Source organism: Mus caroli, chromosome 7, assembly GCF_900094665.2.
Source record: "Mus caroli chromosome 7, CAROLI_EIJ_v1.1, whole genome shotgun sequence".
NCBI classification, from domain to species: Eukaryota; Metazoa; Chordata; class Mammalia; order Rodentia; family Muridae; genus Mus; species Mus caroli.
This window is the reverse complement of record NC_034576.1, coordinates 15,400,849-15,413,445: the sequence shown is the minus strand read 5'-3', so window position 1 is coordinate 15,413,445 and position 12,597 is coordinate 15,400,849. Positions and strand designations below refer to the sequence as shown.

Sequence of the window (12,597 nt, the reverse complement as noted above, 5' to 3'; positions counted from 1 at the left end):
TCTGGGCAGCCATCACCACCCAGCATCAGCCTTGGTTTTTGATGCAGGATATCTTTATTGGGATGTGGGCTTGTTGGTTAGATAAGTCTGGGTCTGAGCAAGGCCCAGAAACCCTTCTCCCAAGTGCTGGGATTACAAATCTGCACTACAAAGTTGGTTGGTTGGTTTTTTTGTTTGTTTGTTTTGTTTTTGTTTTAAATAGGAATATAGATATTAAACTCAGGCAAACGCTTTACTGAGCCATCTCTTCAGTCCTTGATGGTTTTGAGACAGGATCTCATTCATAGTAATTTTCCTACTTCAGCCTTGTGAAGGCATGAATGCTGGGATTACAGGCATGAGCTCATAAATTTAGGTTGGCTTCTGTTAACAGGATCTCATGTAACCCAGGCTGGCATTGAACTTTTGATTCCTTTCACTTATTTTTGTCCAAAATCTGTGATCACAGGCATAGCTCACCATGACCAATTTGAGTCCTGCATCTTACGTAAGGATTTGAGAATGTGTCAGGAGAGAAGGGGGAGAGGAGTCCTTCCTCTTTTTCTGTCCAGGAGGAAAGTCTAGTTTTTTTTTTTTGTTTTTAGATTTTATTTATTTATTGTATGTAAGTACACTGTAGCTGTCTTCTGATCTCATTATGGGTGGTTGTGAGCCACCATGTGGTTGCTGGGATTTGAACTCAGGATCTCTGGAAGAGCAGTCAGTGCTCTTACCCGCTGAGCCATCTCACCAGCCCAAAGTCTAGTTTTCTTTAGTTTTATTTTTTCCCCCCTCAATAGGTAGTGAGCTCCATGTGTCGTTATTTTAAAGTAGTATCTTTATTTCACCACACCATCGATGCTGGAATCCCCGTGACAACTCGATAAACACCAGATCCGCTTCATAAATGACCGCGTGGACATCCTCGAGGAATCAAAACACCCGCCACTTTTATTTTTTTTTCTTTTTCCTCTCCGGGATTGAGTGGCGTCTCCGTCACGTGATCGGGGCAGCGCGCGGTCCTTGGAGTCTTGGGCATCACGTGGTCTCCCGCAAAGCACGGAGGTGGCACTGCGCAGGCGCGGCTCTCTGCGCAGGCGCAAGCGCGTCCCCGGTGCACGGACTCGCTGCTGGCGGTTAGCGAGAGCGGGAGCGGGTGACCAGAAAGCCGGCGCCATGGTAGAGAAGGAGGAGGCTGGCGGCGGCGGCGGCGGCGGCATTAGCGAGGAGGAGGCAGCGCAGTATGACCGACAGATCCGCCTGTGGGGATTGGAGGCCCAGAAGCGGTGAGGGGCGCGGCGGGCATCCTGCGGGCCGGCGTGTGGGCCCTGAGGGAGTGGGTGCGGCCCTGTTGTAGAGCGGAGGCGGGATTGATGCTCTTGGGTTTCCTAGTGCCTCAGAACTGACGAATGGACGGTGTTTCTGCAAAGTACCGGAGGTGGAGATGTCCCCTGTGTAGTAGTGAGAGTGTCCTCGGAGGAGGCGGGGGAGAGGGAAGATTCGAACTTGAGGCTCCCGTGGTGTCAGTACCTGGTGATGGTGGGATTTAGGTGAAGCTTTTAGGGTGTCAGTGGGGTGGGCATTAGTGCAAAATGGGGGGGGCGGGCTGAGCTCATTAATTTCTATGCATGGGAACCTGTGTTGGACGCTCTGGGGACTTGACAAACCCTTGAGGAGTGCTTGAGGGCAAGTCCTGACAAAGGGATCCCTGGAGAGGCGCAGAGTGGCCGAATTTATTCTGCACACAGCTACAGATGTTGGGTTTTTTTTTTTTTTCTTTCCCCTTCTCCCAGACCAGGTTTCTCTCTGTAGCCCTGGCTGTCCTGGGGCCTGGCTCTGTAGACGATCTCAAACTCAGAGATCTGCCTGCTTCTGCATCCCGAATGAGTACAGGGATTAAAAAGGCACGTGCCATCACGCCTGGCTTCCTTAACATTTTCAAGTTATAAGTTATATTTTGTGGGGGTATGGTTGTACATATTTTTAATTCTGGTACTCTGGAGGCAGAGGCAGAAGTATCTCTGTGAGTTCGAGGTTAGTCTGATCTATGTAGTTCCAATACAGCCAGGGCTACCACAGTGAGACCCTGACTCAAATCAAACTCCAAAGGTAATTGTTTTTATAGCTTAGGTTGGCTTTGAACTTGCAGAGATCTTACTTGTCTTAAGTGCTGGGATAAATACATGCATCATCACACATTGGCTCCCTAAGCATTTTTTGGGGGAGAGGTTTTAGAATTTTATGTTTTGACTTCTCTGTATGTTTTCCATGGTGTTGTGGACGCAAAGGCAACTTTGTGAAGTCAGTTCTCTTCTTTACCTTTATGTAGATTTTTGAGGTCTAAACTCAGGTTGCCAGGTGTCCCCCAGGCATTTGAGACAAGCCCTTTACTTGGTGAGGCATCTTGCTTGGGCTCCTTGAGCATTTTTTATTGAACTAAGTAGGCTCCTTCCCAACTTGAAGCTTATGTTTTGATGGGGGCTAAGAGCAATATTCATAAATAGTAAAGTTCCATAGTAATAAGGCTCTAGGGTAGTGGCATACACCTGACATTGCAGCACTTACGAGGCTAAGGAGGGAGGGGTGGGCTCAAAGTTAATCTTCAGTACAGAGTGAGTTTAATGCCATTGTAAGTTGTACAGGGACACCTAACCTCAAAAACCAAAACACTGCCAGGCATGGTGATACAAGCTTTGATCCTATCAGAGGCAGGTTAGGTCTACATAAATACCTCAATCAAACCAGAAAGCTGTACATTGTAATCCCAGTATTCAGGAGGCTGAGGAGGGAGGGAGACATCATATAAGCAAGATGTGTTAGTGCATGTCTGTAATCTTAGCCCTTGAAAGGTAAGTGCAGGAAGATCAGAAGTTCAAGGCCTTGGCATGGTGGCATACACCTTTATTCCCAGTGAGCTTGAGGCCACATGATCTACATAATGAGACCCTTACTTTTAAAGTGGGGAGGGTAGAACCTAGAGAGCAGCTCTTGGAAGGAGGGTTAGATTTCATTCCCCCTTGTTTTAGTCAGGGTTTCTATTCCTGCACAAACATCATGACCAAGAAGCAAGTTGGGGAGGAAAGGGTTTATTCGGCTTACACTTCCATACTGCTGTTCATCACCAAAGGAAGTCAGGACTGGAACTCAAGCAGGTCAGAAAGCAGAAGCTGATGCAGAGGCCATGGAGGGATGTTCTTTTCTGGCTTGCCTCCTCTGGCTTGCTCAGCCTACTCTCTTATAGAACCCGACTACCAGCCCAGGGATGGTCCCACCCACAAGGGGCCTTTCCCCCTTGATCACTAATTGAGAAAATGCCTTACAGTTGGATCTCATGGAGGCATTTCCTCAACTGAAGCTCCTTTCTCTGTGATAACTCCAGCTGTGTCAAGTTGACACAAAAATAGCCAGTACACCCCTCTTCCACATGATGACTCACAACCACCTGTAACTCTGGTTGCAGGGAATCTGACATCTGGCCTCTGTGGGCACTGCACATACATATGTGTGAATGTGTTGCACATACATACACTTAGATGTGCACACATATAGTCTCTGAAGAGAAAAGGGAATGAATATACTTTATTATTCTGTGACGTAAATGAGATAGCACATGTACAACTCCTATGCCCAGCAGACTTCAGTAAATTCTCTGTGATGAGACAAGTCTGAATATTAAGCAACAAAAGAAGGAAAAATATTAAGAGTATTGAACCACTGACATGCCTAAGAGGGTTTATGAGCAGTTAGTGTCAGGGCCAGAGGTGGAGTCCCGTGCTGGGTGTGTGTTTTACTTGGGTTGGAGATACTCCAGCTTCTTCCCAACCTATCCCAGCAGGTGGTTGATTTTTCCTGTGAGACAGGGTTTCACTCTAACCTGAGCTGCCATCAGACATGGAGGAGTCCTCCTGCCCAGTGCTAGGAGAGCTGGCATCACAGGTGCAGAGAGACATAATCCCAGTGCTTCCAAGGTGACTTCAGGAGGGCTACATGAGACTATCAAAAACAAACTAAGAAATTTCTGTTTCAAGCCTTTTCTCTGAGTATTTTAATAATGTAGCACAGTTAACATAGAGGTGTATGTTTTGTTGGCTGGAATTTGACCTGTGCCTTGTCTCCCGGCAAGCATGGTGTTCTGCTCATTGGTGTATAGTTCAGTTGGTAAAGTGCTTGCTTAGCTTATACAGAGTCTTAGGTTCTGTTTCTTGCACTATATAAGAAAGGGCTCAGTAGCTGATGTCCATAATCTTTACCCTATCTCCCCCTCCTTAAAGCCAAAACAAAACTCCACAAAGTTTAGGTCACTCTGGGCTTCTCTAGGAAAATGCTACTTTCCTAGAGAAAGTCTGATAACTAATGAATGAGTGAGTTGTTTAAACTTGAGAGGTCACGTAGGATCCTTTAATACCCAGGTCCTTTGTTGGGAGCAGCCTTACGTCCTGGGAAGAGAAGCTGGTTTGTCTTTAGCAGGTGAGCAGGTGAAAGAATATAGAATGAAAAATAAAAGAGGGTCCACAGGACTGATATTCCACTAAGGTTGCAGAGAGACCATTCAAAGATTTGAACACTTGATAAAATCTAGCTTACATGTCAAAGGTTTGTCTGGGCTGGTCAGTGGCTAGAGCAAGGGCCTAGCATATGAAGTCCTGAATTGTACCCAGTAGGTTAAGCAAAGCATGTCTTTCCCCAACCTCCTGAGACAGAGTTTCTCTGTGTAGCCTTGGCTGTCTTGGAACTAGATCTGTAGACCAAGCTGGCCTTGAGTTCAGAGATTCTCCTGCCTCTGCTTCCCGAGTTCTGGGACTAAAGGTGTGTGCCACCATTGCCTGTCTCAAATTATGTCTTTGAAATGGGGACAGTAGATTATAAGGGACAAGATGAAAGCATGCGGGCCAAATGCATTTCAGCAAGGTCTCCTAATACTCAGGCTGGCTTTATACTCATGCTGATGACCTTGAACGTCTGGTCCTCCTGTCTCTTGCCTCTCTCTCTCTCTGTCTCTGGAGTGATTGCATTATAGTTCTGTGCCACACACCATTTTTGCTGTGCTGGGGATGGAGCCCAGTATTTTGTGCTTGCTAGGCAAGTACTTTATCAACTGAGTTATAACCACAGATTCTCTGTTTTTATACTTTTAAGAAACAGAGTCTTGGGCTGGTGAGATGGCTCAGTGGGTAAGAGCACCCGACTGCTCTTCTGAAGGTCCGAAGTTCAAATCCCAGCAACCACATGGTGGTTCACAACCACCCGTAATGAGATCTGATGCCCTCTTCTGGTGGGTCTGAAGACAGCTACAGTGTATTACATGTAAAAAATAAATCTTTAAAAAAAAAAAAAAAGAAACAGAGTCTTGGGCTGTTGAGATGACTCAGTAAAGAACACTTACTGCTCTCAGGAAGGAGATCGGTGTTCAGTTTCTGGAACCCACATGGCAGTTTACAACTTCCTGGAACTCTATTTCCAGGGGATTTAGCCACTGTGGCTCCTGCACACATGTGGTGCACAGAGTTGTGTGCAAGCAAATACAACAAAATAAATAATAAATACTTTTATTTTTAAAGAAAGAAACAAGGTCTTGCTTTGTTCTTCCTGGGTTCAAGTGATGATCTTTCTGCCTCAGCTTCCAGCATAGTTGGAACTGTATGTGCTTGCTTGCTCGTGGGTGCCGTTAGGTTGTATAGGTAAGAAATGATGAGCACATGGCTAACGTATATGTTGGGTAAGTGGAAGGATGTGTATGGTGTGCATACTTTTTTCAACTCAAATAATGTGCCTCAGACAAACCTCACTGACTGCAATCATGTACTTATATAGGATTGAATCCTAGAAGGGGAATTGCTACTTCAGAGAATATAAATAATAGCTAATTCATTAAGTGCTGACTGTGTGTCAGGTAGTGTTTTAAGCCTTTTTCATATAATTGAACCATAAATAAGCTATGGTCTCTGGGGCCCTGGCATGTGTGGTTAAGATTAAAACATGATACTCATTTTTGATTGCTGCTAAATACAGAATAGGGCTGGAGAGATGGCTCAGCAGTTAAGAGCCCCGACTGCTCTTCCGAAGGTTGTGAGTTCAAATCCCAGCAACCACTTGATGGCTCACAACCATTCGTAATGAGATCTGATACCCTCTTCTGGGGCGTCTGAAGACAGCTACAGCAAGGCAATAGGGCCAGAGCGAGAAGAAAAAAAAAGTGTCTGAAGACACCTGCAGTATACTTAACATATAATAAATAAATCTTAAAAAAAAAAAAAAAAAGACTAAATAAAGAGAGAATAGTTCCAGACCCCTCATTCTGAAGAGCTGGGTTGTAGTGGCTGGGAGTTGGGGGACTGGAGAAGCCATGCAATAACCTGAGACTGGTCAGAGTAGCCCTCTTTTTAGTGTTTCTAGTTGTGTGTGTGTGTGTGTTTTGAGACAGTTTCTGTGTGTGTGTTTTGAGACAGAGTTTCTCTGTCCTGGAACTCACTGTGTAGATCAGGCTGGCCTCAAACTCAGAAATCCGCCTGCCTCTGCCTCCAAGTGATGGGATTAAAGGCGTGCGCCACCACGGCCGGTGTCTCTATGTGTGTGTTTTGAGACAGGGCCTCACTCTGTAACAGCTGGTCTAGAATTTTCTTTGGCCTGCTGGATTTATAGGTGTGAACCAGCTATCCCAGCTAGCTCTCTGTACTTTTGATTCTCCTGTCTCACCCTCCTGAGCAACTGGGATGGCAAGCCTGCAGCATTGGGACGGTTAGAGATTTTAAATATTGCTCCTGCAAGGGAAGTTGTAGAGAGGTCATTCTCCCTTGAGTGTGCATGGTAGGAAGCTTGACAACATGATTTCAGTCTCAGGGACCTAAAAAGTGGAAGAACAGAAGGGATTCCAGTTTCCTCTGACCTCCTCATATGCACATGCATGCATCCATACAAGATAAATCATTCATAAAGAAGTCGCAGAGGAAAGCTGTGTGTTCATTATTTTCTCGTTGCTGTGCTTTATTTTGAGTGTACAATCTGTACAGCCCCAGTGGCAAGGGCGTGAGGAAACTGGTGGGCTTGCACCTCGTCAGCAAACAGGTGAACAGTGCTGCTCTGTTCCCCACTGTCTTTTTCAACTTTATTATTTTGTTTGTTTTGAGACAGGGTCTAGGAAGTAGTTATGCAGACCAGGCTGGTCTTGACTCACAGAGATCCACCTGCTCCTGCTGCCTCCTAATTGCTAAGAATTTTATTTATTATTGACTGTGACAGGTGGTATATATCTGAGCAGGTATGTCTGGAGATCAGGGGACATCTTTGTGTACTTGGTTCTCACTAACTTTCTGTAGCTTCTGGGAATGGAGCTCATGTTCTCAGGCTTGAGTCTTCAGGCAACAAACATGTCTGCTGGTGGAACCTGAGCCAGCTTGCTGTCTTTTTCTCCTTTTCATTGAATGTGAGCCCACTCCATTGATTGTGCTGCCCACTGTCAGGGTAGGTCTGCCCTCTTTCATTGAACCTTTATATAATAAACACTGTCATAGAACATACCCAGAGCTGTGTGTACTGGTCCTGTGTGTACTGATAAAGTCCACCGTGACTCTTAACCTCCTCAGGCTCTGAAGAAGTGGCTTTGGGGTGGGGGACTTTGAATGGGCCAGAGAGGAAGTGTGTTAGAGGATGTGCAGTGTTCTGATTGTCCAGTCTTGGTGAGTAGTAGTCTGACACTAGGTGCTAAAGCTAGTAAGGTGGTACAGACAAGTCCTGACAACTCAGTAGGAGCTGTAGACTTTATCAGCTGGGAGTGTAGCGCAGGTGCTTGCCTTTCTTGCATACATGAAGCCCTGGGTTTGATCCTAGTATCAAATACATTAGGCAAGAAGGTACATCCTGGAGATAGAAGCAGGAGGATCAAAGTTCAAAGCTATTCTCTGCTACATAGTTTTAGGGCCACCTAGTATGCACGAGACCAAGTCTCAAACAATTCTTTTTGGGAGTGGGTGCTGAAAAAATCCAGATTCAAGTGTATGAATAGCTAGGCTTTTTATAATGAAGGTGGTGGGGTTTAAGAGAAGTTGACTAAGTCTGTCTTAACACCCATGCCCAGTTTCTTACATGCCAGGTATTACTTCAGAGTCTAGACGATGCTTTTGTTTGTGGTCCTGACAGGCTTGAAACTCAGTTCAAAGATGAAGGTGACTTCAATTTTGCAGTAATCCTCCTGCATTTATCTGCCTTGTTTGTTTGTTTTTTGGTTTTTCGAGACAAGGTTTCTCTGTATAGCTCTGGCTGTCCTGGAACTCACTCTGTAGACCAGGCTGGCCTCGAACTCAGAAATCCGCCTGCCTCTGCCTCCCAAGTGCTGGGACTAAAGACTTGTGCCACCACTTCCCGGTGTTTTGTTTTGTTTGTTTTGTTTTGTTTGTTTTTTGGTTGTTCAAGACAGGATTTCTCTAGTAGTCCTAGCTGTCCTGGAACTTACTCTGTAGTTCAGGTTGGCCTCCAGAGATCAGTCACCTGCCTCTGCCTCTGCCTCTTTAGTGCGGGATTAAAGATGTGTACTATTGCTACCACTTTGCTTAAATATTAGCTTTTAAATTATTTCTTTTGAGAGTATTAATTTCTACTACATAGCCATAAAGTTGGCTTTCATATGAACTAGTGTGGTGTGTATAATCATGCCCTGCCAAGGTTTCTTTTTTTTCCCTCCATCTTTTAGAAAGGGTCTCATCGCCCAGGCTGACTTCAAGCAAAGAGTGACCTTGAGCTTCTGATCCATTGCTTGGCATTATTGGATTCACTATAACTGGCCTCAAATTTCCCATCCTTCTTCTTAGAATTTTAGATATGCACCCCAGACCCTGACAGCCATTGGGCTTACTATAGACTCTTTTTTTTTTTTTTTTTTTTTTGGTTTTTCGAGACAAGGTTTCTCTTTATAGCTCTGGCTGTCCTGGCGCTCACTTTGTAGACCAAGCTGGCCTCGAACTCAAAATCCGCCTGCCTCTGCCTCCCGAGTGCTGGGATTAAAGGCGTGCACCACCACGCCCGGCTTACTACAGACTCTTAATGTGACTCTAAGTAAGCACTCACTGATCGTTGGAGTCATTTTGGAGAAGAGCCCCTGGTGTTCTCTGGGTGCTTTGTTTGATTTTTGTCTTATTTTTCTTTATAGAGATCAAAACAATTCCCCTAGCTGTTGTTTTTGTAGTGCTCAGGTTGGTCTCAAGCTTACTATGTCATGGAGCGTGACTCTGAACCCACCCTCTATCCTGTCCCCACCTCCCCAGTGCTGCGATACAAGTGTGCACACACACCTTCTTATGCTTCCATGTGTTCTGCTTGCGTGCTCCAGATTAAATCATGCTCTTCTTGCCAAGCTGGGGTTCTACTTCATTGGTAAAGCACTTGCTGCTCTGGCTGGAGCCCCTGAGTTCAGTCCCCAACACCATAATAAATACACTGTCCTTTTTGCCACCTCTTTGGTTATTATACTAGTCTGAGTGGATGTGCACATATAACCACTCCAGTCTTCTGTTGCCTGTGGCGTCATCTTCTCATCCATGGCTTCTGGTGCCTCCCAGAGCCCTCATGCTGTGCTCCCCCCACCCCATTTTCATACTTCACATTCGTTCTTTCTATACCACTTTGCGGCCTCTTTGTTTTTGCTGTCTCTGAAAACGGTCAAGCCAGGCATTCCCCTTACCTTTTTCTTTTTTTTTTTGAGACAGGGTTTCTCTGTGTAGCCCTGGCTGTCCTGGAACTCACTCTGTAGACCAGGCTGGCCTTGAACTCAGAAATCTGCCCGCCTCTGCCTCCCAAGTGCTGGGCTTTTTTCTTTTTCTTTTTTCTGAAACATGTTTTTTTGTGTAACAACCCAGGGTATCCTGGAACTTGCTTTGTAGACCAGGCTGTCCTCTAACTCACAGAGATCGGTCTGCCTCTGCCTCCCAAGTGCTGGGACTAAAGGTGTGTTCCACCCCACCTAGCTTCAAGTATCCCCTTTTGAGCTTGTGTGTTTTCTATAGTTGGAATACTTTCTTTTCAGTTATCTGTATGTTGATCGGTTGTTTATTTTATTTTGATGAAAAATCACCTTCTCTGGGTTTCTTTTTGTTGTTGAGACAAGGTTTTTGTAATCCAGTCTGGATGTGAACTTCCTGAGATCTCTCTTGTCTCAGCTTCCCAGCCATTCAGGTTACAGATATACTCCTTCAGAAAGGTTTTCATCATTATGTAACACTTGTTGTTTAAAATTGCATCTTCCTTTGTCCTCTTTTTATTCATTTATTTTGTGGTTCTGGAGATCCATGCAGGACCTCATCCTTGCAAGGCAAGTGTTCTACTGACGGAGCTCTGTCTGCCTGGCCCATCATCTGGTCTTATGTTTGAAGAGCTGCTTTCTCCACTGCGCTGCACATTGTGGAGAGGATGTGCAGTGTGTGCTCAATAAAGACGACGTCATTTTCTGTGCAGAATTGTTTGGGGCCTATTTTCTAGATCTGAAGGTTCAGTGGTGTTTCTGTGGTGCATATAATGAAAATTAAGTTTTCTTTTTTTTTAAACTGTCCTGTGATTGAACAAGTCCCACTACTTGGGGTCATCAGATTAACATAGCATGTGTTTCACAGGCTTCGAGCTTCCCGGGTGCTGATTGTTGGCATGAAAGGACTTGGAGCTGAAATTGCCAAGAATCTTATCCTGGCAGGAGTCAAAGGACTCACCATGCTGGACCACGAACAGGTATGTGCCATCTGATTGCCCTGTCTCTCTCAAAAGGCCGTGCTGCCAGTGCTGCTGGGCAAATCCAGGTTCAGTGGCACTGTAGGCAGGAAACAGGCCTGGATGGAGGTTTACGAGAATACATAGCCTTCAACCCCCGAGCCGCTGATTCAGGGCTGGAGTGATTCAGGAATGGGAACATACAGAACATGGCTCAGTTCAGTGTGATGGCACATACCTATAATCCCAACACTCAGGAGATTGAGGCAGGACTATAAATTCAAGACTAGCTTTTGTTATATAATGAAGGTCCTAAAAAAGTCACAGTGGGAGACTGGAGAGATGGCTCATCAGTTAAGTGTACTGACTGCTCTTCCAGAGTTCACATCTCTACATACTCACATGGCAGCTTACAACTGTCCATAACTCTAAGACCTGACATTCTCACATAGACATACATGCAGGCAAAACACCAGTGCACACAAAATAAAGGTATATCATTTTTTTAAAAAATTTAAAAACTAGTCAAAATAATCTTATAGATGGCTCACCATCATTACTTTGAAAAACATTGCTGGGCGTGTTGGCGCACGCCTTTAATCCCAGCACTCGGGAGGCAGAGGCAGGCGGATTTCTGAGTTCAAGGCCAGCCTGGTCTACAAAGTGAGTTTCAGGACAGCCAGAGCTATACAGAGAAACCCTGTCTCGAAAAAAGAAGAAAAAAAAAAGAAAAACATTGAATCAGACAGAAGGTATATAGACTGCATATCCAGAGAACAGTGAACATCCAGTATGAAACTGTACATCATAGAGAGATACCATAGTAGTGCCAGTTCACATACAGCTTTCTCTGGCCTATCTTTCCTTTAGGGTGGAAGTGTTTGTTTATACATTTTCAAGCCTCACTGACATGTAGATTTTCTAGCAATTTTTTGTTTTATTTGCTTGCTTGGTCTTGAGGCAGGGTCTCGTGTAGTTCAGGCTGCAGTGGGACTTGGAGTGTAGCCTCAAACCCTATGAGACCTTGTCTCAAAAAACTAGAACTTTCTACTGTAATATGAAGAAAGCTATGAGCTTTACTTACTCAGTGCCATAACTTTTGTTTGTTAGTTTCTTTTGTGACAGAGTTTCTCTGTAGGTCCTGACTGCCCTGGAACTTGCTATGTACACCAATCTGGTCTTGAACTCACAGAGATGTACCTGCCTCCACCTCCTGAGTGCTGGAATTAAAGGCAGGCTTGTGCTTCTCCATGCCAGGCATGAGGCTGTTGACTATGTAGGGATTGGCTGGGAGCTTTCTGTGTAGACCAAGCTGATCTCAAACTCAGAGACCAGCCTGTCCTCTGCCTCCAGGACAGGCTGAGATTAAAAGAACATGCCGTTGGTTCTGGCATTTTTATTGCTAGTGAAGGAGGATTTCAGTTTGTTCAAGCTAACTGAACAGGTGAAGGTGACCTTGAACTCTGATCTTGCCTCTGCTTCCCCAGTGCTGTTATTACAGACATGAGCCACCACACTATTTTTGAAGCACTGGTGGTCAAACCTACGGCTTCATTGCTTGTTAGATAGTATTGCCAACTAGGCCATATCCCCATCTAAAAATTGATTAAGTTAAATCTAAGAGGAAAGTGGTATGGTGATACATACCTATAATCCCAGCACTCAGCAGAGGTAGGAGGAGGATTGCTGCAAATTTAAATTCATCCTGGGCTATATAGCAAAACTCTCATACATTTTTTTTTTTTAAAGATTTATTTATTATATGTAAGTACACTGTAGCTGTCTTCAGACACTCCAGAAGAGGGCGCCAGGTCTCGTTGCGGATGGTTGTGAGCCACCACGTGGTTGCTGGGATTTGAACTCTGGACCTTTGGAGGAGCAGTCGGGTGCTCTTACCTACTGAGCCATCTCACCAGCCCCATTAAACATTTT

The 12,597-nt window shown here is 45.1% G+C and overlaps 1 protein-coding gene across 1 annotated transcript in view; it reads left to right on the top strand.

The window, feature by feature from the left end:
- The first annotated feature begins 1,067 nt into the window (after positions 1 to 1,067).
- Sae1 (SUMO1 activating enzyme subunit 1) overlaps positions 1,068 to 12,597 on the top strand; it is a 60,511-nt gene continuing 48,981 nt past the window's right edge. The window contains exons 1-2 of the mRNA XM_029479252.1: positions 1,068 to 1,265; positions 10,575 to 10,686. Of these exons, the coding sequence (XP_029335112.1) occupies positions 1,156 to 1,265; positions 10,575 to 10,686 (222 nt within the window). The 5' untranslated portion in view covers positions 1,068 to 1,155. The remainder of the gene's footprint in view (positions 1,266 to 10,574; positions 10,687 to 12,597) is intronic.